Source organism: Monodelphis domestica, chromosome 6 (genome assembly GCF_027887165.1).
Source record: "Monodelphis domestica isolate mMonDom1 chromosome 6, mMonDom1.pri, whole genome shotgun sequence".
NCBI classification, from domain to species: domain Eukaryota; kingdom Metazoa; phylum Chordata; class Mammalia; order Didelphimorphia; family Didelphidae; genus Monodelphis; species Monodelphis domestica.
The window spans coordinates 201,915,546-201,939,460 of NC_077232.1; the positions used below are offsets into that span (position 1 = coordinate 201,915,546).

General features: G+C 38.2%; 2 protein-coding genes across 24 annotated transcripts in view; one reads left to right on the forward strand and one right to left on the reverse strand.

The window, feature by feature from the left end:
* Positions 1-411: 411 nt before the first annotated feature.
* Positions 412-21,718, reverse strand: NAF1 (nuclear assembly factor 1 ribonucleoprotein). 3 transcript variants are annotated; one of them, XM_016423145.2, is made up of 9 exons: positions 20,927-21,718; positions 17,188-17,350; positions 12,181-12,274; positions 10,597-10,679; positions 10,282-10,439; positions 10,039-10,090; positions 8,458-9,520; positions 7,620-7,833; positions 412-2,106 (listed from the first exon to the last, which is right to left on the reverse strand). In XM_016423145.2, the coding sequence occupies exons 1-9, from the start codon at positions 21,424-21,426 to the stop codon at positions 2,100-2,102; spliced, it is 2,334 nt and encodes a 777-aa protein (XP_016278631.1). In that variant the 5' UTR covers positions 21,427-21,718; the 3' UTR covers positions 412-2,099. The 3 variants fall into 3 exon arrangements, with proteins under 3 accessions (XP_016278631.1, XP_016278630.1, XP_016278632.1); XM_016423144.2 differs by having other exon boundaries at positions 412-7,833; XM_016423146.2 differs by lacking the exon at positions 20,927-21,718 and adding an exon at positions 17,785-18,112 and having other exon boundaries at positions 412-7,833.
* Positions 21,719-21,848: 130 nt separating this feature from the next.
* NPY5R (neuropeptide Y receptor Y5) overlaps positions 21,849-23,915 on the forward strand; it is a 170,267-nt gene continuing 168,200 nt past the window's right edge. For 2 of the 21 annotated variants that reach the window (XR_008912948.1, XM_056802837.1), the window contains exon 1: positions 22,562-22,967. The gene's annotated coding sequence lies outside the window, so the exon portion shown is untranslated. Of the gene's footprint in view, positions 21,988-22,072; positions 22,209-22,554; positions 22,968-23,915 lie in introns of those variants that run through there. The other 19 variants (XR_008912952.1, XR_008912945.1, XR_008912942.1 and 16 more) reach the window with 17 other exon arrangements.

Here is a 23,915-nt window from a genome sequence, read left to right on the forward strand (position 1 = left end):
ATGTTAACTATGTCCTACTTAATTGATTATAAAAATTGCTTAAGAAACAGGACAAGGCACCTGTGATGGATTTTTCATATTCTGCCATAATTTGGATGAACAGATGTAAGGGATTGTTTCTATATTTACAGGATTATAACAAAAAAGTTGTCCTGACACTAAAAGCTATATGATGTGGCTTAAGAATGAGATGTTAAATCTTTTTCTTTTTTTTTCAGAGAACTTTCACTTATGAGCTTTTTAGGTAGTTGAGATCAGTTTCTGGCTCCCGTTTTAAAGATCTGAAATTAGTTGAATGTGCCCGAGTAACATTAAATTGCATATGGTTAACTACCCATTCAATTAGGGAGGGAATTGAATTGGATGTATGAAAGAGAAAAAGCAAAAAGGCATACAAATGACGCTACTCAGTTTTATTAATTTTGCAAACATTTATTTAACATTTAAGAGTTACATAGATAAACATTTAAGATATCAACATATACATGCATAATATAAATTGGTTACGGCACACCACAATAGGTTTACGGGGACAATAACTTAGTTGAATAAATTCAACTAAGTCTTTTACGGGACAAATTTCACAGCACCAATCGCGATTAGCCCTTATATCCCCCGATGTTTTTAACTCTAGAGTTTATAGAGTTTTACTCTATAGTTTACTCTACAGTTAACTTATCCTATAGTTAAAAAATAGAGAAATAACATTGAATAGAGAAAGATACATTTAAGATAGATATTAGTATCAGTTTAAGATTTATGTAGCGCCAAGAATATATTAGTTATTGTTAAAGAACATATTAGTTATTGTTAATCTAATCTAAGAATTCTTAAGAATGACAATCTAAGACAATCTAAGAAAGAATCTAAGAAAGACAATCTAAGTATCATTTAAGACTACTGGCGCTTAAAAGGAAGAAAACATTGAAGGTAAAGGTGTATATATATGTATATATATTTTTTTGGCATACTTATTAATTAACTACATTTACTCACAGATTTTTTTTGGCATTTTTACATTTTATATCATTTTACACATTATTATCACTGGAAGGGACCGTAGACCCTTCTTTTACAGACACACAATTTACATTTGAGTGACATCCTAACATTGTAACAATTTTGTAGGACCCTGGGGTCCTGAGAGGTGCTAAGTGACTTGAGAAAGCTTTTGCTTCACTCAGTGGTCTTCACTCTTTGCTCCTCTACAACGACCTCTATTTCAGTATGGTCGAAAGATAATTCTTAGACATGATATTCAGAAAAATTTGACATTTAAGACTTGCTACCCATTTATCTCATGTGGTTATGAGTATGGGATATCCGCAAAGTGATTTGAAATCTCTTGGGGAAGAGATAGTACATAATCATTGAAAATTATAAAATATTTATATTTCAGTGCTTTAATTTAGTCTAGCAGTACATGAGGCAGAGGCCCGAGTTACTCTGTCTCGATTCAACTGCTGTGGTTAAGATACTACATCATTGTTGAAAATTATAAAAACACTTGTATGTCACAGTAGTGTAATTTGGACTAGCAGTATATGAGGTAGAGGCCCGAGTTACCCTGTCTCATATCAACTGCTGTGCATTCTGTAGAATAGATAAGTGGTTCAAAGTACTCATCTCAGTTTTTTTTTTCTCATATTCAAGACACTAGCCATGTTTCCCTCCACTTCAGAGAATCTCCTCGTCAGAAGAGTCCTCAGAAAGCCAACTAGTCCAGCCCACATCTCCCTTTCCCATTCAATAGGGCAAGTGGACTCCATTAAAGAATGAAGTGAGCCATCTGCATCTGGGATCCTCGTTGCATGGTAATGTTGTTAGAAGGAGCAAAACCGCCCAAAGGGAGCACTCGAGAAGATACTCACTGACTTCTCTTTCACAATTTTCTGGCACACAGCCACCTTCTGTGGATGGCTCCAGAGGTTATGTACAAACCCCTCAGCACCTATGCACAATCCTTTAGTTTTAAGGCCATAAATATGCTCGAATTAGCCAATGAATTTCACAGAGTGGTTACTATGTACATAGTACCAATCTAGGTGCTGTGGGGTTATGTACAGAAGTACAATGTCTGGTCCTGGCCCTCAAGAAGTTTAATATCTAGTTGGGGAAAAAAGATACATACATACAGAAAAGATTAAGTAACAACTCAAAAAAAGAAATTCCTGTAAGGCAGCACACAATTAAGTAATAGATGAATGGTATGAAGAATGCATTATGAATTTACATCATTGTCCTTTAAAATGGTCAAAGAAGCCTTCATGAGGGAAGTGGGTTTGGGCTGGGCCTTGATGAAATGTAGATTCTAAGGGAAAAATAACTTACTGTAAAATATTTCCAAGGAAAATTGTTTTTGTATAAATCTAAATATTTTATGTCCTGGACAAATATCCTATAGGTTCATCAGAATAATTTTTTGTTATATTTGTATAATGTTGGACTTAAAAGACAAAAGGAAAAGACAAGTGATGAAGAAAAACCTAGCAATTGTGATATATGACATTTGGTTAAGAATTTTGGATTTCTTAAATTTGCATATTTTCTTTTTTTAGGTGTAAAAGCTAATTTTATAGATTATGCTTTCATTTTAGAATAGTTTAAAAAATACTTTGTTATTTGGTTCCTGGAAATCAATCTGGATCTCTGCAATCTTTGGCAAAAAAGTTAAGAAAATATAAGAAGGTTTTTTCCCCCTAATTATCATGTAGAGTAATTACATCAGTGGGACATTAAATTGCTTCTTGAATTAAAGTTGCCCTCTTTTATAATCACCAAACTAATGAAATTAAGATGCAACAGATGCATTCAAGCTGAACAAACTAGGAAATCGAATAGGTTGATAAAAATTTAAGAACATTTCTAAAATTGTTGGACTGAGGCATTGGATCTTTGCTACATAACTGATTGACATTAACAGTTTGGTGCATATTAAAAATTTGTAAAGCTTGTACTAACTGAAAGATGTTGGGTCCAAACATTCAACTGAACTCTTATTCCTCAGCAGCAGACTGATGTTTCATCTGAACTAGAGGCATCTGTATACTTCAGTTTTCCTGATCACTTTTAAGAAATCGTACACAGCTTCTAACCAAGTGGATGTAACACACTATCTGAACACAGCTGAGTAGCTGCCATCCATGAAAAAACGACTGAAACTGGGATTGTGGTAATTATGCATTTTTCTGATTCAATATATTTACAAACATACAAAACTTGACAGTATTGATCAAATTAATGCCTAGCTATTTTCTTTAACTTTTTAATATTATTAAAATTCATTTGAATACATATACTCTACAACATATTTAATATTGTAATGTTTGGTATTTACAGTTGGCCAAAATGAAAATTATACTTTAAATGAAAATTACTTAGCTTTGAATGGGTAGCAACATTCATCACAATCTGTATAACTTAACTGAGCCCAACCATGTCAAACCATCTCTTAGAAGGGATATTGTTTGACTGAAGGCAGGTATACCTTTACAATAGCAGTGGGATGTAGAATAAAACACATTCACTCCAGCAAACTATTGAGAACCCTTTAGAGTAGTTCTTTCCCAATTCTTATCTGTTAGAAACCATCTTCATCTAGTCATCACTCTTTTTGGGGTTCTATGCTAACAAGCAGATTTTTTGCTTTGGGCTTGTTTTTGTTTGTTTGTTCTTTCCATTAGTATCCAAGTCATTTTTGATCCTAGGATCAACTCTCTATCTGGCACAGCATCCGTCACCACAAGAAAAAAGAAGTACGTATGAGAGAAGTTACCACATAATCAACAAAATGACTTGGTTTTTATTCTTCTGAGTTCAGACATGTCACACTATATGCAGTATCTACTTCAAAAGAAAATTTGATCACAGAATACTTATCTGATTTTATATTTCCTTTTCCCTCTGGTACACCCAATCTACCTCTCTAGTACTTGCTAATCACTCCTTTCCTAGAGTTTGCCCAATCTTAGTCTCTTTGAAGAATCAGAGCCCCTGTCAGGAATGAGGAGCCTTCCTGGTTAGACTAACTTTTAGTAGGTTTTGTTTGTTTGTTTGAACCAGATAAAATATTGTATTTCCAATATAGGTATTTCTGACCCAGCATCCACTCAATCTTATAAAGAAACAGTCAAAAGTTGGCAGCTATGACACTCAACACATAAACCAAGATGCCCCTAATTCCATAGCATACAAGAGAATAGTTGCTAGGGAGTCCAACTGACCATCCACTTTAATAGGTGTTTACTAAGTTGGTATAGGTAATGAAATAAATACATTGCATTATAGTTATGGTCATCCTGGTGAGGGAGGGCGTTGAGGAAATCATTATCCCAATTTTGTTTTGTTGCGGTTTTAAATGTTTTTTCAACTTTATGTATTAAACATTAATGATATGTAGTATCTTTCTTAAAACAACAACAACAACAAAAACCTTAACCGGGAGCCTGAGGAGTTGATATGCTTTTGATTCAAATTAGATTTGGTATAACTAGAGAGATTAATTTTTATTTGAATAGTTTAGGGATCAAGAGGGACATGTAGGAACCCCCTTGCAATTTAGGGATTCATGATCATAAATACTATATGCATGCCATGTAACTGTCTTCCCACTGCAGCGTGAAAGATATTTAATATAGACTTTAGTTAATTAGCCTTTGCATAACGCTTTAAGATATTAGGATGTCAATTGTGCTTATGTAATCTTTGGACCCTCACAACAACCCTGTGAGGTAAGTACTACAGGTATTAGTATCCCCATCTTAAAGATGAGGAAACTAGAGGCTTAAAGAGGTACAAGATGCCTTGCCTCGCCTCTCACAATGCTCTGATGACATTAAGCATTTAGCACGCTGTAGTACTACCTTAAGGATAGGCTCTTTACCATGGCATGCATGGGGAAAAAACATGATGGTGCAGTGAAAAGAAAGAATTTAAATGAGTAAAAAAAAGTTTTTTATCATCAGTATATAATGATACTTATGAATTTCTTGTGGGCAGATGTCTAGAATGTATTATTTGTGAATTGTCAGACTTCTGAGGGAAGATTTTAAATTTAGTTTCAAAGACCTTAAACTCTCATGTCAGATTTTTAAAAAAATTTCTTTTCCACATATGTATGGATGTTTAAATCATTTTATTTGATTTACTAAATGTTGAATCTAATAAAGTATGATAAATTCCATAAAGATCCAATCAACAATTTGATTTGCCTCAGGATAATCTCACCTCATCAGTTTTCTTTTAAAGATGGACTTTGGTTGGACTAAAAAGGTTCTTTCTTAATGAATAGAATATAAATTTATCTTACATAATTTACTTGTTTATATTTTATTCAAACTCAATTCACTAATTTTCTTAACTTGCACATTCCTTTTCACCTGTTCTATAGGTCAACTCTTTCCATTTAGTTTTGAAGTAAATGCTATTAGGATGTCAAATGAAATATTGTATACTGGTAAATGGAGATGCACTGTACATCTAAGATAAGGAGAGTATAGTAGTTGAATGGGGGGAAAATCTTGCATCAAATTACTCCAATGAGTTTGATATCCAAGATCTATAAACAATGAACAGATACGTATATACATACATATATATGTATATATATATGTCCTGTAGATTAATGCATGGAAAAAAAAAACTCACCTTACAGCATAATTAGGCTACTACTTTGTTGCCTGCCTGGATAATTACTAACTTACCTTTACAGCTGTGCATTTGCCCTGCAAAGATTCAAACTGGGTATATTCAGACACCTTCAGTATAAATTTCCCTCATCTATGAACCCTTAACTCATGCTTTAAAAGCAAATATTTGTCATATTTCATTTGACTATGGAAATAACATGAAAATAAAATTTCATCTTGAATGCAAGGCAGGTCCTTTGTACTATTATATTATCACTTTATTTCAATTGGGGTGGGGGAGGTATAAAACTAAATTTATTTTGACAAAATCACCATTTTTGATAGAATTTTGGACCAGGATTTCCAATTAAATTGTATGATTAGGTTTTTTTGGTTGTGCTAAAACTTTAAACATAAATTACAAACTGTCTGGGCTATAGATTCCTCAACTACAAAATGAGAGAGTTAGACTAAAGAAATAATTTATGAGGCTCCTTTAGGATCATAGATCCAGAGCTGAACAGAGACTACCTAGTCCAATCTCATTTCATCAATGAGACCCAGAGAAGTTAACTGACTAGTCTAAGGTCACATAGGTAGTACTGTCTGGATTGTGTTTGTTGTTAATTCCAATTTTTGTTTTCTTTTGTTTGCATAGATATTGTACTACATGTGTGGCCTTGGGCAAGTCATTTAACCCTCAGGGCCATGGTTTTCACATCAATAAAATGAGAGTATTGACTTAGATGGCCTCTGAGGGCTCTCACAGCTCTAGAGGGGCCTTATCAATTACCTCCCAAGTCAAGCTAGCATTTTCAATATGTGGAATCTGAAAAACAGAGAGGTTTTGACTAACCCTAAAGCCTGCACTCTTACTTTTTATCTCACACATGTTGTAAAGTAATATGCTCAATGAACTGACAATAGTCAATAAGTAAATTCTGCAATGATTTCATTGGGGAATGGATATTATGTTTCATCTGTAGAAGATTTTTTTTTAAATTGGCCAACTCAGTGAGGATGAAGAGAATTTCTGGTCACTTACCAGAAATTAAGGAAATTTGCAAAGCTCTTCTTTAAGAATTCCTAAATGTCAGCTTTATGCTCTTATTTATTCAGAACCACAATATTTAATTTACACAACCCTCATGCTAACTTTTAATGCCAAAGAATGCATTTTTCCTCTGTCATTTCCATTTGCTAAATCTTAAAAAGATTGTGGTTGAAGATTTTCGAAAATTATATAATGTATCTAACAAAAGCCATTTCCAAACAAGGACATTTAGTAAAAAGTAAAAAACAAACAAACAAACAAAAAGACAAACCCAAACATTTTTCCCCATGGCTGCTCAATTGAACTTCAAAATCTTATCTTGCTGGATCTAATAAACTCCCTAAGTCAATCAATGCTTCACCATGCTTTAATTGAAAGTTGGTCTATTTTTGCTACTTAGATCTACACTGTGGGGGGGGGGGGGGGGGGGAAGAAAAGAAAATTCCTTTGTATTATAATTAAAATTTTAGTTAAGTGATACATAATTTGAAGGGTTACGCTATTTTGTTTTTTTCTTTCAGCTTTCAATCTCAGATCCAATTTTTTGTTAGGAGAGTATGTCACTATTTCACTAAAGTTCACAAACTTTTACTAGTTGAACACTTGAATAATGGATTATTTTACAGTAAGTGTTTTCATTTTTATCAGGTTTGCTTGCTTTCTTTGACTAGACTTAAGGAATCATGTTTTGGGGGAGCTCTATGTCATCTTTTTCTAAAGAGAGCTCATTAACATGTTCTGTCTAGTAATAAGGTCTGTACTGGGAGCACTGACCGCCGCCTCGAGCCTGAGGGGCCTGGAAGTGCTGGTAGTGTGCATTTTGCACATGCTGGGTCAGCCCAGACCAAGCCACATGCTGGGGGTGAGCCTGGTAATGGTGCATGTCAAAGTACTGAGGAGCCAGCTGATAGGAATGCTGCATAAGAGAATTGTCTTGCCTGTGATGAGGCGCAAACAGGGAGGGAGGAGCATCCTGGTTCCCCCTGTGGTCAGCGTAGAACTGCGCGGCGGCCGCCTGGGTCCTGGTGTGGCTGGCCTTGTGGTGCCGGGCCCGAGAGAATTCTCGGTGGTACTCCCGTTTGCTGTAGCAGCCTCTTCCAGCCTCACGAGGCTGAGGGCACCAGTGAGCAGGAGCTTCTCCTCCATAAGCACCTAAACAAGGAAAAAATAGCCATATACACACAAAAGCAAAAACGAGACAAAATTTCATTTTCAACATTGTATAACCCTTAAAGGCAAACTCTGACCTGCATTTCTCAATTGCTATACTTTCTCTCTGGATCTCAGAAGTTAATAATTTCAGATTTGAAATAATTAGGGAAGAGGAAAAAAGGCAGGTAGAAAGAACCCCCAACTTGTACTCCAAATATTTGTTAAAGTCCTAGAAAGAAGCTAGTAAACAAATGATTAGTTATTTAATGAATATGAACTGAGAAAAAAAAATGTAGAGAGAATCTGTATTCTGAAAATTGGAGCAACAAGATTAGAAAAAAATGGATAAAAAATATTTTTTGAAGAAAACAGTCCTGTTATTTTTTGGCATGTCTTTTCTTCCCGATAGCCCTTTTGTATTTACTCAAAAGGTAATGAAAGTGCTAGAAACTGATTTTTCCTATCATAAAGAAGCTACAGAGTAGATAGCATATGGGTTAGAAGCATCCAAATGGAAAAGAATTCAAGAGAGCTATGGATTTGGGGTATTACTTTTAAAACCATAGTGAAATCTATATTCCCGGAGTTGGACTAAGTAATTAGTAAGTGACATCATTTACACACCAAGATTCTGATAGTCAGGCCGGTACTCAGCAACAGGTCTGTACTCCTGGTGGTACTCGGCGGCAGCAGCAGCGGCGGCAGCAGCAGCGGCGGCAGCGGCGGCGGCAGCAGCAGGGCGGTACTCCTGGTGGTACTCCTGGTATTCCTGTCGGAACTCCTGGTACTCCTGCGCATACTCCTGCGCATACTCCTGCTGCCCAAATTCCAGCTGCCCAAATTCTAGCTGCCCGTAATCCTGACCACCAAACTCCTGGCCAAACTCCTGGCCATACTCCTGGCCGAACCCCTGGCCAAAGCCCTGGCCAAAGCCCTGGCCAAAGCCCTGGCCAAACTCCTGGCCAAACTCCTGACCAAACTCCTGGCAGTATTCCTGCCGGAAATCCTGCTGCATGAGCTGCCTGTGGTCATGCTGGACCAGCTGCCTGCGATCCTGTCTGCGATCATGTCGGCTAGAATGCCTGTGATCGTGTCGGCCACCTTTTCTCTGATCCTGTCGGCCTCCCTTCCTCTGATCCCTGTGTGTGCTCTGTCTGTTTTCCTGCTGGGAAACTGATCTCTCCCTGGCACCCTGCCTATTGTCCTGGCTTCGGGAAGCCTGCCTGTCCTGGCGGGAGCCCTGTCTGCTCTCCTGGCGGGAGCCCTGCCTGTTCTCCTGTTTGGGCTCCTGCTTGGCTTCCTCCCTGTCCTCCTGCTTGGCCTCCTCCACTTTGGCCTCTTCTACCTTGGCCTCCTCCTGGACCTCTTCCACCTTGGCCTCTTCTACCTTGGCTTCCTCCTGGACCTCTTCCACCTTGGCCTCTTCCACCTTGGCCTCTTCCACGACTTCCTCCACCTTGGCCTCTTCCTGGACCTCCTCTACCTTGGCCTCTTCCTGGACCTCCTCCTCCCTGTCATCCTCAAGGGCTAGCTGCCTGCTTTCTGGTCTGTAACCCTTCCTATCCCTGCTGTAACTGGATCTGCTCTTTGATCTGTACTCTGCCCTCTGCTTCTTCCGATTCCGTCCGTAGTACTTCTTCTTGCTTTTGGCTGCTTTTTCTTTTTCATCATCACTGAAATCAACAGCCTAGAGAGGAAAAAAGTATGTAACCATACTACATGATATCCCTATTGATGCCTGAAGCAATTAGTGTCTATTAGGGATCACCACTGATCATATTTTAAGAATGTAGTATTTAAATTTAATAAAACAAAATGGATGTCACTAAGTTCAACAGTGTTCATTTTGGTTTTAGTGATGAGAACTAGTATTAGTTTGATGATTTTGGTTCTTAGTAGTTCATGTTTGATGATAATCTAGCAAGGTGAGTTTTAAACTAATTATGGAAGTCTATTAGCATCCCTATTGTGGCTAACAAGATGGCTTTAAAGACAAGAAAACCTGGCCTCACACTTCCTGCCTCTATTAGCCTGGTCAAAATACTTAGAATCTCTCAGTGTTGTAGGTAATTCTCTAAGGCTCAAAAATTGCAGAGAATGTGTTTACCTTCATTGGCTACAACAAGTTTTTTAATCTAGTTAACACTAATGAAATCTTTGGTCCAGTTCCTAAACATGTGACAAAATCAGAAGAAATGGACTTACTTCAGGAGGTGGTTCAAGGTCATTCTTCCATGAAGCATCAGAACCCCTATCCCTAGAAATGCAAAAAATAAAGCAATGCAAACAATATACATTTAGGTACAATGGAAAACAGAATTATAAAGGCATACCCTTCATGGAAGAGAGAAAACATTAAGAAGTCAAATAGGAAACAGCATAAAAGAATATAAGTACAAAAACTCTGAAATTTAGCAATGCCAATTAAAATCATGCTAAAAGATTTACCGGATTCTGTCTGTGAAGATGTAGCGAGTAAAATGCTGGATTGAGGGGGCAAAATACATGATGTCCCTTATTTTGATGTCCTTCCTCTTGATGTGTTCCATGCAACTGAACCGTAGGACATAAAAGGGATGGGCAACCGGCCCAAAGATTTCAAAAATCTGGAGAGTTTAGGAGGAGGAAGCAATGGGTTAGGGTGAAACAGATGACAAACTGATTTAACCAAGCCAAAAAAGAAGGATCAGTTTAGATTTGGCAATATTTGGTATTGATATCAACTATATCAGGCAATTTTTTCCCCTCCAAGTTTTTACAAACCTTTCCAGCAGCATGTCGATTGCTCTTGAAGATCATGCTATCTTCGCAAACTGGTGGTAGGTCAGTCACAGATTCAATGATTACTGAAAAAACAGACAGAATAGTAATTTGTTGCATTTATAAGAGGCATTAGCCAATGATAGTGTAGATGTAAATGTTAATGTAATGTCAAAGCTGATAATTTTCAATGCAAGTTAAACGAGAATTTGAAGGCAGGATCTTACACCTTAAAACCTATTCTTGGATGTGGGAAGTGCATTCTTAGCTAAGAAGAGAACTTGTAGTTTTTTACAAGGCAGAGCCAACTCTACAAATCACCAATTTTTTTAAAGTATGAAATTTAACCACATTATATCACCAAATTTTAGCTTTGGGTATTCACAAAAAGCAAACAATTGATACAGACATTTTAGTATATTACCAAGATCCCCAGTTTTAGAGGTTCCTCCCACTCTTAAGACTTTTTCATCCCTTCTCACCCAAAGCATTTCCCTTTATCCTGCCCTCAGGCATAATTTGATGACACACGAAAAGCTTTTACAGGACTCAAAGCATCTTCTGCTGGCACAAGTGGTATAGCAGGTATGGATTGCACAATATGGTCTTTTATCACAGCCATCTCTTTGAACTTCCCAGATTCTATTGATTATATTGTACTTTTTTTCTTTAAAAAGCAAAACAATGAATCCAACGGACCCACTGGAATCTCTCATGAGCTAATAAATCCAAACCCTGATCTAATAAAATCGTGATAATAAAATGTAAAAGAACAAATAATACTATTACATGTGAACATGTAATAAGTTAATCTACTTGAAAAGTGAAATTGTATTAATTTTATTAGATAAATTATTTACATGTGGTAGTGAATATATCCAATCTATTTATAGGTAATAAGATTAGTGACAACAAATTTGGAGCTGGGTCTCAGATACCAAAGAACAAAATTAATGGTTAGGGAAAAAGTATTTTGCCTTAGATGGCAAATAAAATGTTTTATATGCTTTAAGTTGGAGGACTCTTTGGACATTTATCACCAGCAAATATGAAAGGAATCCCTATGTCCTGGCAGCCTACTTGTGACCCAGGCAAGGTCTGGATCTATGACTTCTCTCCAATGACATGGAATAAAAAGGGAGAACTGAAATTCTCAAGCTCTGATTTCTATTTCTAACTCTCACTTGCCAGGTGATATTGTATAAGTAAGTCTCTCTGTGCTTCCAAGTCAAAATGTAATTAGGTACTTCTTACCTTCCTCACAGGTCATTGGGATAACAAAATTACTTTATTACTACTCATTTTTCTTCCTATTTGGGGGTAAACAGCCTATTAAATTTTAATATATTTTGAAAATTGTGCAACTTTATGTAAAGTACTGACAAAACCAAGAGAATCCAAGAATTTCATAATGATTCCCTAAAGAGCAGTACAAAAACCACAGTATTTAAAAATAAAGAAAATCCTTTTTACCTTTTCCTTAATTGATTGCAAGATGAAATAACAAAGAAAATATAGATCACTAAGAAAATGTGTCAAACAGTTAAGGGTAAATAGCGAATATTGTCAATAAAGCATTTTACATACCTAGTTTTTCGATAATACCTGAAACCCTCCCAAAGGGCTGTAGTTCGACACTTTCAGGTAGAATCAGAGTCATGTCATCTATTGGAAGAGGTGTCTAAAAAAAAAGTGTTAACCTTTTAGCAGCTAAAGAAAAAGGGGAAACCTACCACTAACATTCTTAAGAATATTTTAAGAAAATTACATGATATCTTATGATCCTCATAATAAAATAATTCAAATCATGCTATTGTCCCTCATTTTACAGGCATCTTCCTAATGAAATGATGAGATCCTTCATTACACTGGGTACAATTAGATCCAAATGTCTCTGTAGCTATGGAACGATTACTTTTCCCTACCCTATCCTACCCAAGGGCTGATTAAAAAACACACTGAGAGAAAGAATTCAGTCTGCACCTTGCATTTCAACTTTAAACACACAATTAATCTTAATTTATCAACAATTCTAGAGAGAGCACTTTAATAAGCTCCCTTGGAAAATCCCTTGATTGTCTAGACATCATCACCAAAAAGCATTAATTAATTAAATGTTTAATTGTGCATGACACTGTTAGGCATTGTGCCAACAGGACCAGACTACACCATTAAATTTTCCCCTTAAAAGACAATGCTTATTAGCTGAACTCTTATTTGAACTGAGGGAGGTAAGCCTCCCTCCTTTCAGTGTTCTCTCTTTATTTTCTCCAAAATTATTGTCATTAGACCAAACACCAGGAGAGTGAATTTAAGAGTTAGCTCACAAAAAATCCAAAACTGAAACAAAAAAAAAATTCAGTGTATCAAAAATAATCCAAAGGACTAAGTAAACTTTTCTGTAATTCATTGATTTCCTGAAATGTTCCTGAAAAATGACCTTCCAAATTGAATCAAATTTTAAGTGCACAAAAGGAGCTCCTTATTGAAGTGAATCCTGAAAATTATTGCTTTTGGACTATAGAGAATAACTCTCTAAATTAGCTATTATGTAAAATATTCTCAATAAGCAAGATGTGCTTGTATTTTGATTTTAAAGGGGATATAGAAATAACCATGCTTTTTCCCAGTCTTTTTTCCACTTACTATAATACCATCTTTTAATGTACTATTTATTTTACTCTGGGTAACAGGTACTGAAATCTTAATTATCCAACCTGTTTATTTCAATTGCAAAGAATAGTTATAAAAAGTATAGCCCTCTGCTTGCTGCTCTGCTAATCCTACTCACATGTCTTTTCATCATCAAAACCCATCATTTCCTTTTGTGTCTATGACCAGAACATAGTCTGGGACTTATCTTGGGCACAAATGATTGAGGCATTGACTGTACCTCCATTATGGAAGTCAAATGTATTACTATACAAATGCCTCTCATAATTAATTTTAAGTCTCTAAAGACTTGGGTAGGATATGTAAATTCTATTTCATGTTTTAAATGTTCTTGTCCAAGAATAATTATGGTTTGTAATAAACTAAGAAAAATGAGCTTTTTCTTCCCATTTCAGTTGGAAGAGACTAACTTCTAGTTGGGCTACTACTATGGCAGTAACAGGAGTTGAATTATAGTTAATTGTGATTTTAATGGCCAGTAAATGCCAGTCTAACTGAAAAAGTTCCATTCTGGTTCAGCTGCTAGTAATTTTTTGGAGTAGTCTGTGAATTTAAATGTTATTTTTCTTAAGTCAATTTACTCAAATCTAACTCCATTTTAAGACACACAAAGGCCATAACATTAAGCAAGTAATAGTAACCCTATATCATGTTATGATTGATTAGCCACTAGGGTTAATTTCCATTTTCCTATGAAGAATGAAATTAATTTTTTTCTCTGTTAAGAGTAAAATATATTCATGAAGGCTTCTGTTTAAGAGATAAAATCTCATAGCATATTAACCAATGTGATATTGAAAAAAACAGAAGGCAGCAAGGGTACAAGGTGGTTACTCACAAATGAACCACACCCTGAAAAAATGATACCATTCATTTAAATTTCCACATTTGCATTGTATTTTTACAGTTTACAAACAATTCCCATGAATATTTTTTTAAAATTTACATTTCAATAGTGCTTTAAAGTTTTAAAAGTGCTTTTCTCAGAACAAAGATGCTTTTTTTTCCATCTAGAAAGATATTATTGATCATTAATAGGATTTGTACCCCATTTTAAAAATTATCTTATTTTTGTTAAGAAATGACACATTGCTCCAATCCCATGATGCAACAGCTAATGATACCAAGGGACTTGTTTGTACCATCACTTCATGATCTAAGGGACATAATGTAAATGTATATACTTTTTTGCATTAGAGTTAAAAATACAGCAGGATGCAAAGTCAAGAGTATAAGGGTCTATCAGCTAAGCCATTTGGATTTTAATTATCAGATCACATGGAGACCTTTGAGATTTTTGAGCAGGGATGCAATACTATTTCTGATAGGCAAAACCTGCTCTGGTTTCTAATAACACTTTTAAAGATGTTCAAAATTTTGATGGGGGGGGCAGGGCAGGGAATAGGTTTTATGGAATTGTCTCCAACCCAGCTCCTATAAGGGCAGGATTTGGTAGGTTTTTTTTTTTGGGGGGGGGGATAATGGGGGGACGATGGGGTAGATAGTTTTGATCTGAGCTCATCAAAGCACCTGGCATATCACTGGTGCTTATCAATAACTGTTTGATTAGACTAGACTGATCTAAAATGGCTCCCATAATCCTTTGCTTGATGATAAATGAAATTAATCTTAAGTTTGCTTATTTTTTTAGTTGGAATACTTCCACTAACGTCTTAAATATTTCTGGCTCTAGATTTATAGTTCTTTGATTCCCATTCTATTTATAAGAGTAAAAGGCCACTTCATAAGTCTGAAAAATAGATTCAAATAGGCCAATGACATAGACAATTCACTTGAATTGTCTTAACTCTAATTTCCTCAGTAAAATGGGGAAAAATACTTAAAACTGCTTAACTTACAGAGTTGTAGTGAGGAAAGCACTCTTTGCAAGTCACATTAATGTGACATTATTATTATTATTCATTCAACACATTTGCCATATCCAGAGATGCAACCAAGATAAGTCAACCCAAAAAGCCATGAAAACATCTACCAAAATGAATCTACTTTGGAGTGTTCTGTTAGACTCTCCTTCCTTTTACGTCACATTGGTTTTTATAGGTCTTATATAAACTTCTTTAACTATGATTTCTCTCTGACATTTCTGGACATTTTTCTTTTAGTTTGTTTTTAATTTCTTTGAACCACTACTTCCATTCCATCTACTGATACAAGGAATGGAATCCAGTCCTCAAATGGAAAAATTGTCTTTCCCTTCTTGCCTGAGATTGCCATAGAAATCATCCATGACATCAAGGCCAAGGGTATATTTGGGAGGACACATAATCTTTAGACAAATAAGGATTTTATGAAATTAATGTCCAGAAAAACAGCCGTAGTTAAAAGTTTCCTTTAAAAAAAACCCATTTAAATGATTAAAGTTTAATAAAAAAGCAAAATCTATTTAGACAAAGACAAGAAGAACTCAACTTAACTTTTGATAGATTAAAGCGCTTCTGAAATTATTTCAACTCAATAAGTGTTTATTAAATACTGATTGCAAGGCATTATACTATGCGATGCCAAGTATCTCTAAGAAGTACCAACCATACCAGTGGAGAGGCAATAGAAATTAAAGCAGTCTCCACCACAACTATGAAAATCAAGCAAATAATTCACAAGAGTAAACTTTGAACTACTGCCCCACCCCTCAATCCAAGAAGATAACACAAGGTTCTAGATTATTCCAAATTAAAAAAGCATAGCTTTGTTAAGTCATAATCCATCACCACATCCTTCAATTAAACTCTCTATTAAGCAATTAAGTAGTTTGATGGTTAGACTCTGCCACAACCTCAATGGCAGTGTGCCCTGTGCAAACAAAACACTACCACCTTTCATGTAATCCTGTTCTCCAAAGCATGTAACAATAGAAAATAAACTCTCATGTTGGTTTAGAAGATGAAATTAAGCCAGACTTACTTAAATAACATTCCTTAAACAAATATTCCCCCAATGAAGCATTTAAAAAACCCCCAGCTGTTTGTCATGTGGACTGTTTATGCTTTTAAACATTTGAAGGAAAAAAATGACAATCACATAAAAAACTGCGGTCTGTTAGAAACCAGGGTATTTAATACCCCCAATTCCCATAAGTGGAAAATACTAGTTAAGGTCTCTCACTAATTATTTTAAAAGTTATATATTTTTATATGAAAGTGTAACTGTAAATAGTCAGATGAGAAATAAATTAGTGCCAGTTTTAATTTCCCAAAGAAGTGTCAGCCAGGACCATATTCTCACAAATATATTGAGTCCTGGTCAGCTCTAGATATACTCCAAGTCTCTTAAGAGACACTGGTGGAGTAAAAGAATGATAAATACTAAGACCTAATCAATTCTACTTCTGTTTCTTGAAATGTCTTAACTAAAACAATGATTTCTCATCATTATTGAGCCCAATTCCCTAACCTGTGGATCAGACAGCATTTGTCCTGCCAATCTGCCTGAGGAAAGTGTTACCAACAGCTAAAAGGCAAGAGGAGGGATACATTTCTGATGTTTCAACATTGGGAAATTTAGAATAAGAAACAGTGTTTCAGCTGGAGGATCCTTAGAGATCACCAGTCTTAATTTCAAAGATGAGGAAACTAAGGCAAAATCAATGATATCAACACCTTTAAAGGTGATTTTTTTTAGCCTTTTGAGAGCTGGAAGATCCTTAGAGATCACCAGTCTTAATTTCAAAGAGTATGAAGCTAAGGCAAAGCCAATGATATCAACACCTTTAAAAGGTGCATTTTTGAGCCTTTTGAGAGTTGGGGGAATCTTTAGAGATCACCAGTCCAACTCAAGCCTTAATTTCAAAGATTAGGAAACTAAGGCAAGAGACATTTTTGAGCCTTTTTTGGTAAGGAAGGTGAGAAATGGGCTCAATATGTTTAGAAAATTGTGTTAAGAGACAAAGGGATTCAGTCTTACGTCAATGGCCGGTATATCTTTCTTTTTGAAGCAGAAGATGCTTTTCTGCTTTGGGGCTGGCGCCTGAGCCTGGGCTTGCGCCTGATCATCTTCTTCCTCCTCATCTTGAACGGGAAGTTCTCGAATCCTACAGGATGTGGTTGAACTGTCAGAATCCGAGTCACTGCAGGAAAAAAATGAAAATTTAGTAAACTTTTCCTACAACATTAAAATCACAAAAGACTTTCCCCTAAGTCCAATATAAGGCAAATCCCTAGCTTACTACTTCAAAAAGACCAGTTTTACATCTATTTCTCACCTTAAGAGAGTTTCATGAATTAGACTCCCTCCAAAATTCATTTTTGGTGGCTATTTCTAGCAAACAGACTGGTATTCTCAGTCATGAGGAATAGTCTACTGCTGGGCTAGTTTTTGAAGCCTTTTTCCAACTTGCTGAGCATTTCTCAATTAACACCTACCTTCCACCTCCATTTTCAATTTTTCACTCCTCATTTCTGTGCACCAAATCTAGTCAAAAACAGCAAAACCATAATAATATTTTTCCTCACAAACACTGGGCGCTTTTCCCTAAAAAAGTTTGAAGTCCCCTTAACTCACCTGCTGGAATCTTCAGGGACTCGGATTCTTAGGTAGGCATATGCACACCCCATCCCGATAAAAGCAACGGCTGCAGAGATTTCGTAGACTTTGCAGGGTACCATCGGTAGCATTAATAATGCAAAAAAGCTTAAGATCTAAACTAGTGAAATCTCACTTTTTTCCTAGTACCATCACATCGGCTAAGTTTCGGGGAAGTATTTTTGAATTTGTTAAGATCGAAATCAGAGCTAGAAGGAGTGTTAGAAATCATCTAGCCCAAGAGTAGGGGGAGGGAGAGATAAGGAAAGTTTCCTTCTCTTCCCAAAGAATGAGTGGAGTATACTGCAGTACTGCACTGGCAATATATACTATCTCTAGCCCAGCCCCCTCATCACGCCCAGCCCCCTCATCCTGCCCAACCTCCTCCTCGCCCCCATCCCGCTAGTCAATCAGGGTGAAGTGCCAATCCTGGACCACGCCCCCTAACCTACACAAAAATCTATCTCCTTTGCAGTGGAAAGGGCACGGCATTTGGGAATAATAAAAAGAAAAAAAAATCCTTGCAATACTTTTGATCAGTTAAGATGTAGCTTCTCTAAGATAAAATTTCTTCATCAAATGAGGAAACTAGAATCTGTAGGAAGTACTAATACAAGTACTAGCACAACAATCCTCTCTTGTAAGAACAAAATGAGAAAACATATATAAAGCATTTTGAAAAAAATAATTAAGTCCTAAATAAGAATGCTGTTAGCTATTAATTCTATCCACTTCTGCCCCAAGACATTAAATCACAGTGCAATTATGCAGAAAAAAATATTAACTTTCACAGCCCAATATAAACCTCAAAGTAAAATTCAACTAATTCACCAAAGAAGGAATGCTCTAGATACTCAAGCGCCCAGGGTTTTCAGTAGGGCTAGGTGCAAAGCTAGAGCTTTGAAATAAGCTTAAAGAATAAAGTATCAATATCGTGGGTCTAGACTAGATTCCTCTCTCCCTCCTTTTCAATCTGCTCAAAGTATCTGCTACCATATAAATGTACAGCTCTGACTGAAGCTTAACCAATAACTAAGGGGAAAAGGGGAGGAGTTAACGATTAAGGATCAAAGAGCACTTTTTTTGGTGGAGGTGGAATCCGTTAGATGGCTGAAAAATGACTAATTATCTTCAACTTTGGAGAAAAGGCAAACTAGTCCCTCGGATTAAGCATCCCCTCAAAAATATTCTTTTTTTTTTTTTTTTGGAGGGGAGAGGGAATTGCCGCAGGAGGGAAAAGGTAATTTATGGCAGTCTAAGAAGTATAGGACCAAATCACCCCACTAAGAATCCATGACTCCCTTTTCATATCTATGAAATTTAAAGTGGGAGTGAAGTAAAAATTATTGCTAAATATATGAGACCTCGGGTAAGGGGAGAGGAAAGAACTAATAACACCAGTTAAGGTTTGCAAACCACTTTTCTGAGTGGGAAATTACAAATCAAGACTTAGGGGGTACAGAAAACCATCTAGTCACCCCAATAAAGCATTACACAGCATTTGGGGGGGGAAGAGTTACAAGGGTAAAAATAGCTGTGACTAAGAAAAACAAATACTAATTGCTCCATTAAGAATTGAAAAGCATTTTTCTGGGGAGAGGAATTAAAAGTCCCGGGCGTAAAATATTACTGCTAAGTACTCATGACTTGGGAAAGCATTACCCCAATTTTGGGCTGCAAAGCATTTTGGGGGGAGGAAGTACCGAGTCAAAAGATACAATTAAATATCCCCAATCTGGGAGAAAGAAGAGATGACAGACATTCTGATCAAGAACGGCAGGGAACTTTTTGAGCCTTAAAAATGCCTTTATATGCATATTGAAATTTGGGGAGGAAAAGACTAATAAATCCAATTAAGGTTCATCGAAAAGCATTTTTTCAGGGCGGGATAGAGTGCAAGCACTGCAAGGAGGGGAAAAAAATAAATACACACACACACACACACACACACATATACAAAACTGAATAGTTGTGCCCGGGGAACAGTTAGACGTCACTCCATTAAAAATCAAAATGCACTTTTAGCATTGGGGTAATTAATGCATAAACATCAACAATTATCGATAAATTCTTTTGCCTTTGGGATGAAGAAATAAGGACTAATCCCTCAGATTAAGGGTGCCCCCAAACTATTTTCCGGAAGGAAGGAGTGTCAAAAGACATTGCTAAAAAAGGGAGGGGGGAGGTGAGAGGGCTCCAAGCTAATCACTACATTAAAAACAGCAAAGCGCTTTTCAAGCACATTGTTTTAAAGCACATTGTTTTAAAGCACATTGTTTTGACTTGAAGGGAAAGATTTAATTACCTCCAATTAATTAAGAATAATAAAGCATTTGAGCAACGGGATGGGGAAGGAGCAGTTGGTGCTCAAAATTTACCACTAAATACTTTTATCATAGGGAAAGAAGCAAAGAGTTCTCATCGCCTCGAGGCGCGTAAAGCTGACCGAAGTTGCTGCTAAATACTCGTGCCTTTGGAGGAGAAAGTAGAGGACAAGTCATCCCAAATCACAAATATAAAGTATTTTTATTTTTTTGGAGAAACGCCGGCGACGGAAAAGGGCAAAAATTGCTATCCGCTCATTTGTGACTCGAGGAAAGAGACTGTGAGGCACAGAAATTCAGTGGTGAATAACACTTTTTTTAAGGGAAGAAATGAGAGGGGCAGGAGTCATCCAAAATTGCTGTCAAAGACCAGCGATTTTACGGGCAAGTCATTGAGTTTAAAGACTGCCAAGGTTTTTTTTTGCCCAAAGTTACTGACTGCTCAAGCCCAGAAACTTAAGCAGGTAAAGGGCATAAAACATTTATCTGTAGAGTTAACTTGGCAGCGCAAAAAGTTACATATGGCTATATCATCCCATAGCGCTCTGAAAGCGGGGTTCATCACTTTTTTGGGGGGGAGGGTGCGCGCGGAGAGAGTGAGAGCAGAAATATCAACAAGTTAAAGGTACTAGTGGAGAGGGGCAAAGACACGGGTTCCCGCGCACAAGCCCAGGGCCATTTTTACCGCATGCAGTTCATGCCCCTAGCCCCCAAACCTCCAGTGTCCCTCCCCACCCACCCCCCAGGCACACACATGCCCCTGCCTTCAGAGGCAGGGGGGGGCCTCCCTTTCACACCTGTCTGAGTCCCAGTTGTGTAGGGGTTTGGCTCGGCTGGGTCCTGGCATGCAGTCATCATCGTAGTCCATGGGCTCTTCTTTTCCCACTTTGAGAGGCTGCTCCCAGACCACCAGGGGCAAGTGGGAATCATCTTCATCCTCATCCTCATCCTCATCATCCTCATCTTCATCATCACTGTCATCATCATCGTCGTCGTCAATGATCTTGCGGCTGGGTCCTGGTTTGGGCTCGCACAGTCCTAACTTGGGGTCCCTGATCAAGGAGGACGGTCCCTCTCCTGGGTCAGGGTCAGGGTCAGTATCGTGGCCATGGTCAGGGTCGGGGCTGTTCTCCCTGAGATGTGTCTCACCGGGTTCGGTGGGCTCTACTTTGATCGTTTTGTTGTCCACCTCGGGCTCCATCTCCTTCCCTTCTGTCCCGTCCATCTCTTTCCCTTCAGTCCCTTCCATCTCTTTCCCTTCAGTCCCTTCCATCTCCTTCCCTTCCGGCCCGTCCATCCCGGGCCCAAGTTGGGCCACTTCCCTTACTTTTTGCTCTTGTTTCCCTCACTTTTCCGCCGTGGTCCGTCTTCTTTCCCTTCGGTCACTCCCCCCTTAACTTTCTTCTCCCCCCTTCCTCCTTCCTCGGGTCCCAAGGACCCACCCGCTTGCCCTCGGACACAGACGCCCCAAAGTGGAACGTCTGCGCAAAGAGCTCGGGGAGGAGGACTCTTTTAAGAGCTCAGGAGCTCACGCGTTCACCCGGTAACAGCCACGCGGGCGGGCGGGCGGGAGGGCGCAGGGGAGGAGGGAGGGCGGGAGAACAGGCGAGCGGGCGCGTGCAGACCCACTGAGTGGGACTGTGGGAGCCGGGCGCCCTCTGCCGGCCACACACAGACACGCGCCACGCGCCACACCGACAGGCGATCCACTTCCGGGCGGGGCTCGGAGGAGTGGAGGGAACAAACCGCCAGGAGCCTAAAGAGAGGATGGAGGAGAGGGGAGGGAAGGAGAAAAAGAATTAGGGAGAATCAGTCAAATGGGTGAGAACTCGGGCCCCGAGGCCTCAGGCTAACAAAGGTAAATGCTCAAAATGCTCCCAAAAGAGGAGGAAGGATGAGAGGGGGAAAACTCAGGGAAGCGGTTGGACTCACGAGGGCAGCAGGGTGGCCAGAGTCTCCTACACACCGCCTGAAGGAATGGAACCAGCCTCAACCAGCTCAAACCGGCCTAAGCACTAGGGGTAGGGAGGGGAGTTAAAGAAGGCGGAAGCGGAAACCTGAGAACCGGAAAGCATTCAAGTAGGTCATTTCAAGGAGTATTACTGGCATTTAATGGGTTAAAACAAGCCGGTAATGGTACCACACAACACCGGTACAACCCTGGGCACCCAAAAATGGTACTCGCTATGATCTACTTTACTTCCTCCAAAAGTTTACAGCACCCCTGCTGCCTAACCCGTCCTGCCAGAAAAGTTTCCGGAAAAGGTGATGTAATCTGTGACCTGGCACGATATGGCTGGCCCGGCTGTTGCTGGGGAAATTTTATGTTATAGAATACGCAGTACGTTGCCGCAATACGGCAGTACGTTGCGGTAGAACGCGGTGATGTAATGGCTGCTGAGCTGGCAGCACGTCGCTGATTGTCCCCAACGTAAGGTCACGTTGAAAAACGTAATGGCGTCATCACGCTAGAAGCTGGCGCTTCTGGGAAAGAGGGCAATGAGTCGGTGGTTTTTTAGAGGCCTGACCGCTATGCTGTAAACCGCTTTTGTAGCTTATTTCCTCAAAATTTTTCTGATGCCGCTATATTGACAGTGTGTACCTTTCTTTCAGAATCTATAGAGAAGAGCAGCGGCGTCCGATGGGATCTTGGAAGCTTGCCGGGAGTGTGGAGATTGGTAGGCCGCCTTTTTCCAGCGACCCCTCTTACGCAGAATGGGTGGGATGCCGTTGCCTAGGAAACGTAAATATGGACGCTTAGCTGGGGAAGCTGAGAAGTGCTTACGTGGTGAGGGCAGCACTTTCTGGTTCCCTGTCAGGGCATCATTCCGGCCACAGGTATGTCAGCGACCACAAAATGAATACTTATTGAGCGGTTATTCTATGCCTAGCTTTGCACTGGGGAGGGGAGAGGGGAACTCTAGAGACGCATAAAGACGTGATTCTTGAATAATTAAAGTAATGATAACAGGAAAAGGGAAAATTGTGCTTTATAGAATATAACTGTGATGGTCTTTAGGAGCCAAGAAAAAGGAAGCTTTAGAGAGTTTCATGTAATAGTAAACAGTTGTGGTTTGTTTTGTTTTCCTTAGGAAAATTGTTTCTTACTCAAAAGACTTTGAAGAATGGCTAGAATTGGGAGAGATGGGGAGAGTCAGGTTATTTTGGGTAAAGAAAAAATTTTTAAGCAAAGGCAGAACCAAATATAGCACATTCATGAAATAATGAGAACAAGCCAACTGGAGTGAAAGCTTCCTGTTGGGCAATAGTAGTAAATAAAGCTGTCCACCCATCTATGGATGGGTTGGGCCAGGTTATTTAAAAAAAAAACAAAACCTGGAAAGTTAGGCAAGGAAGGCTAGATTTGATGCATTTACCATAGGTTTTTGTAGATTATTGAAAAGGTAAGTGACTGAATGTTTCTTTCATGCTAGACAATTAAATTTTCACTTCTAACAAAATGTATGAAGTTTTAAACATTTAAGGGAATCAGACTGTGATATAAAATAGGATATGATAAGAACTGAATAAAAACCCAGGTACTCTAAGGAAGTTATTGTTTGCATGAGTTAATGAAATGATGGATTGGAAAATTGTATCTGGTTAAGTATTGTTGTTTGGATTCGAAGGTAGAAGAGATTGGAATGGATTTAATCTAAGGTTGACAATGAAAAAAAAAGGATCTCCCAAGATTAAACCACCTAAGCAAAGAAAAAAAAAACTGTTCTTGGTCCAATATGAATTCCCTTTCCTTAGTCTCCAGATAGAAGAGGTACTGAAAAAGGG

What these genes read in the sequence shown, in the direction of transcription:
- NAF1 (XM_016423144.2), bottom strand. Translation starts at nt 21,426, where the DNA reads ATGGACGGGCCGGAAGGGAAGGAGATGGAAGGGACTGAAGGGAAAGAG. An exon ending in AGGTATTATCGAAAAACTAG is followed by an intron (nt 10,680 to 12,180) that starts GTATGTAAAATG and finishes CTGTTTTTTCAG; the next exon opens with TAATCATTGAATCTGTGACT. An exon ending in GCCTGACTATCAGAATCTTG is followed by an intron (nt 7,834 to 8,457) that starts GTGTGTAAATGA and finishes TTCCTTGTTTAG; the next exon opens with GTGCTTATGGAGGAGAAGCT.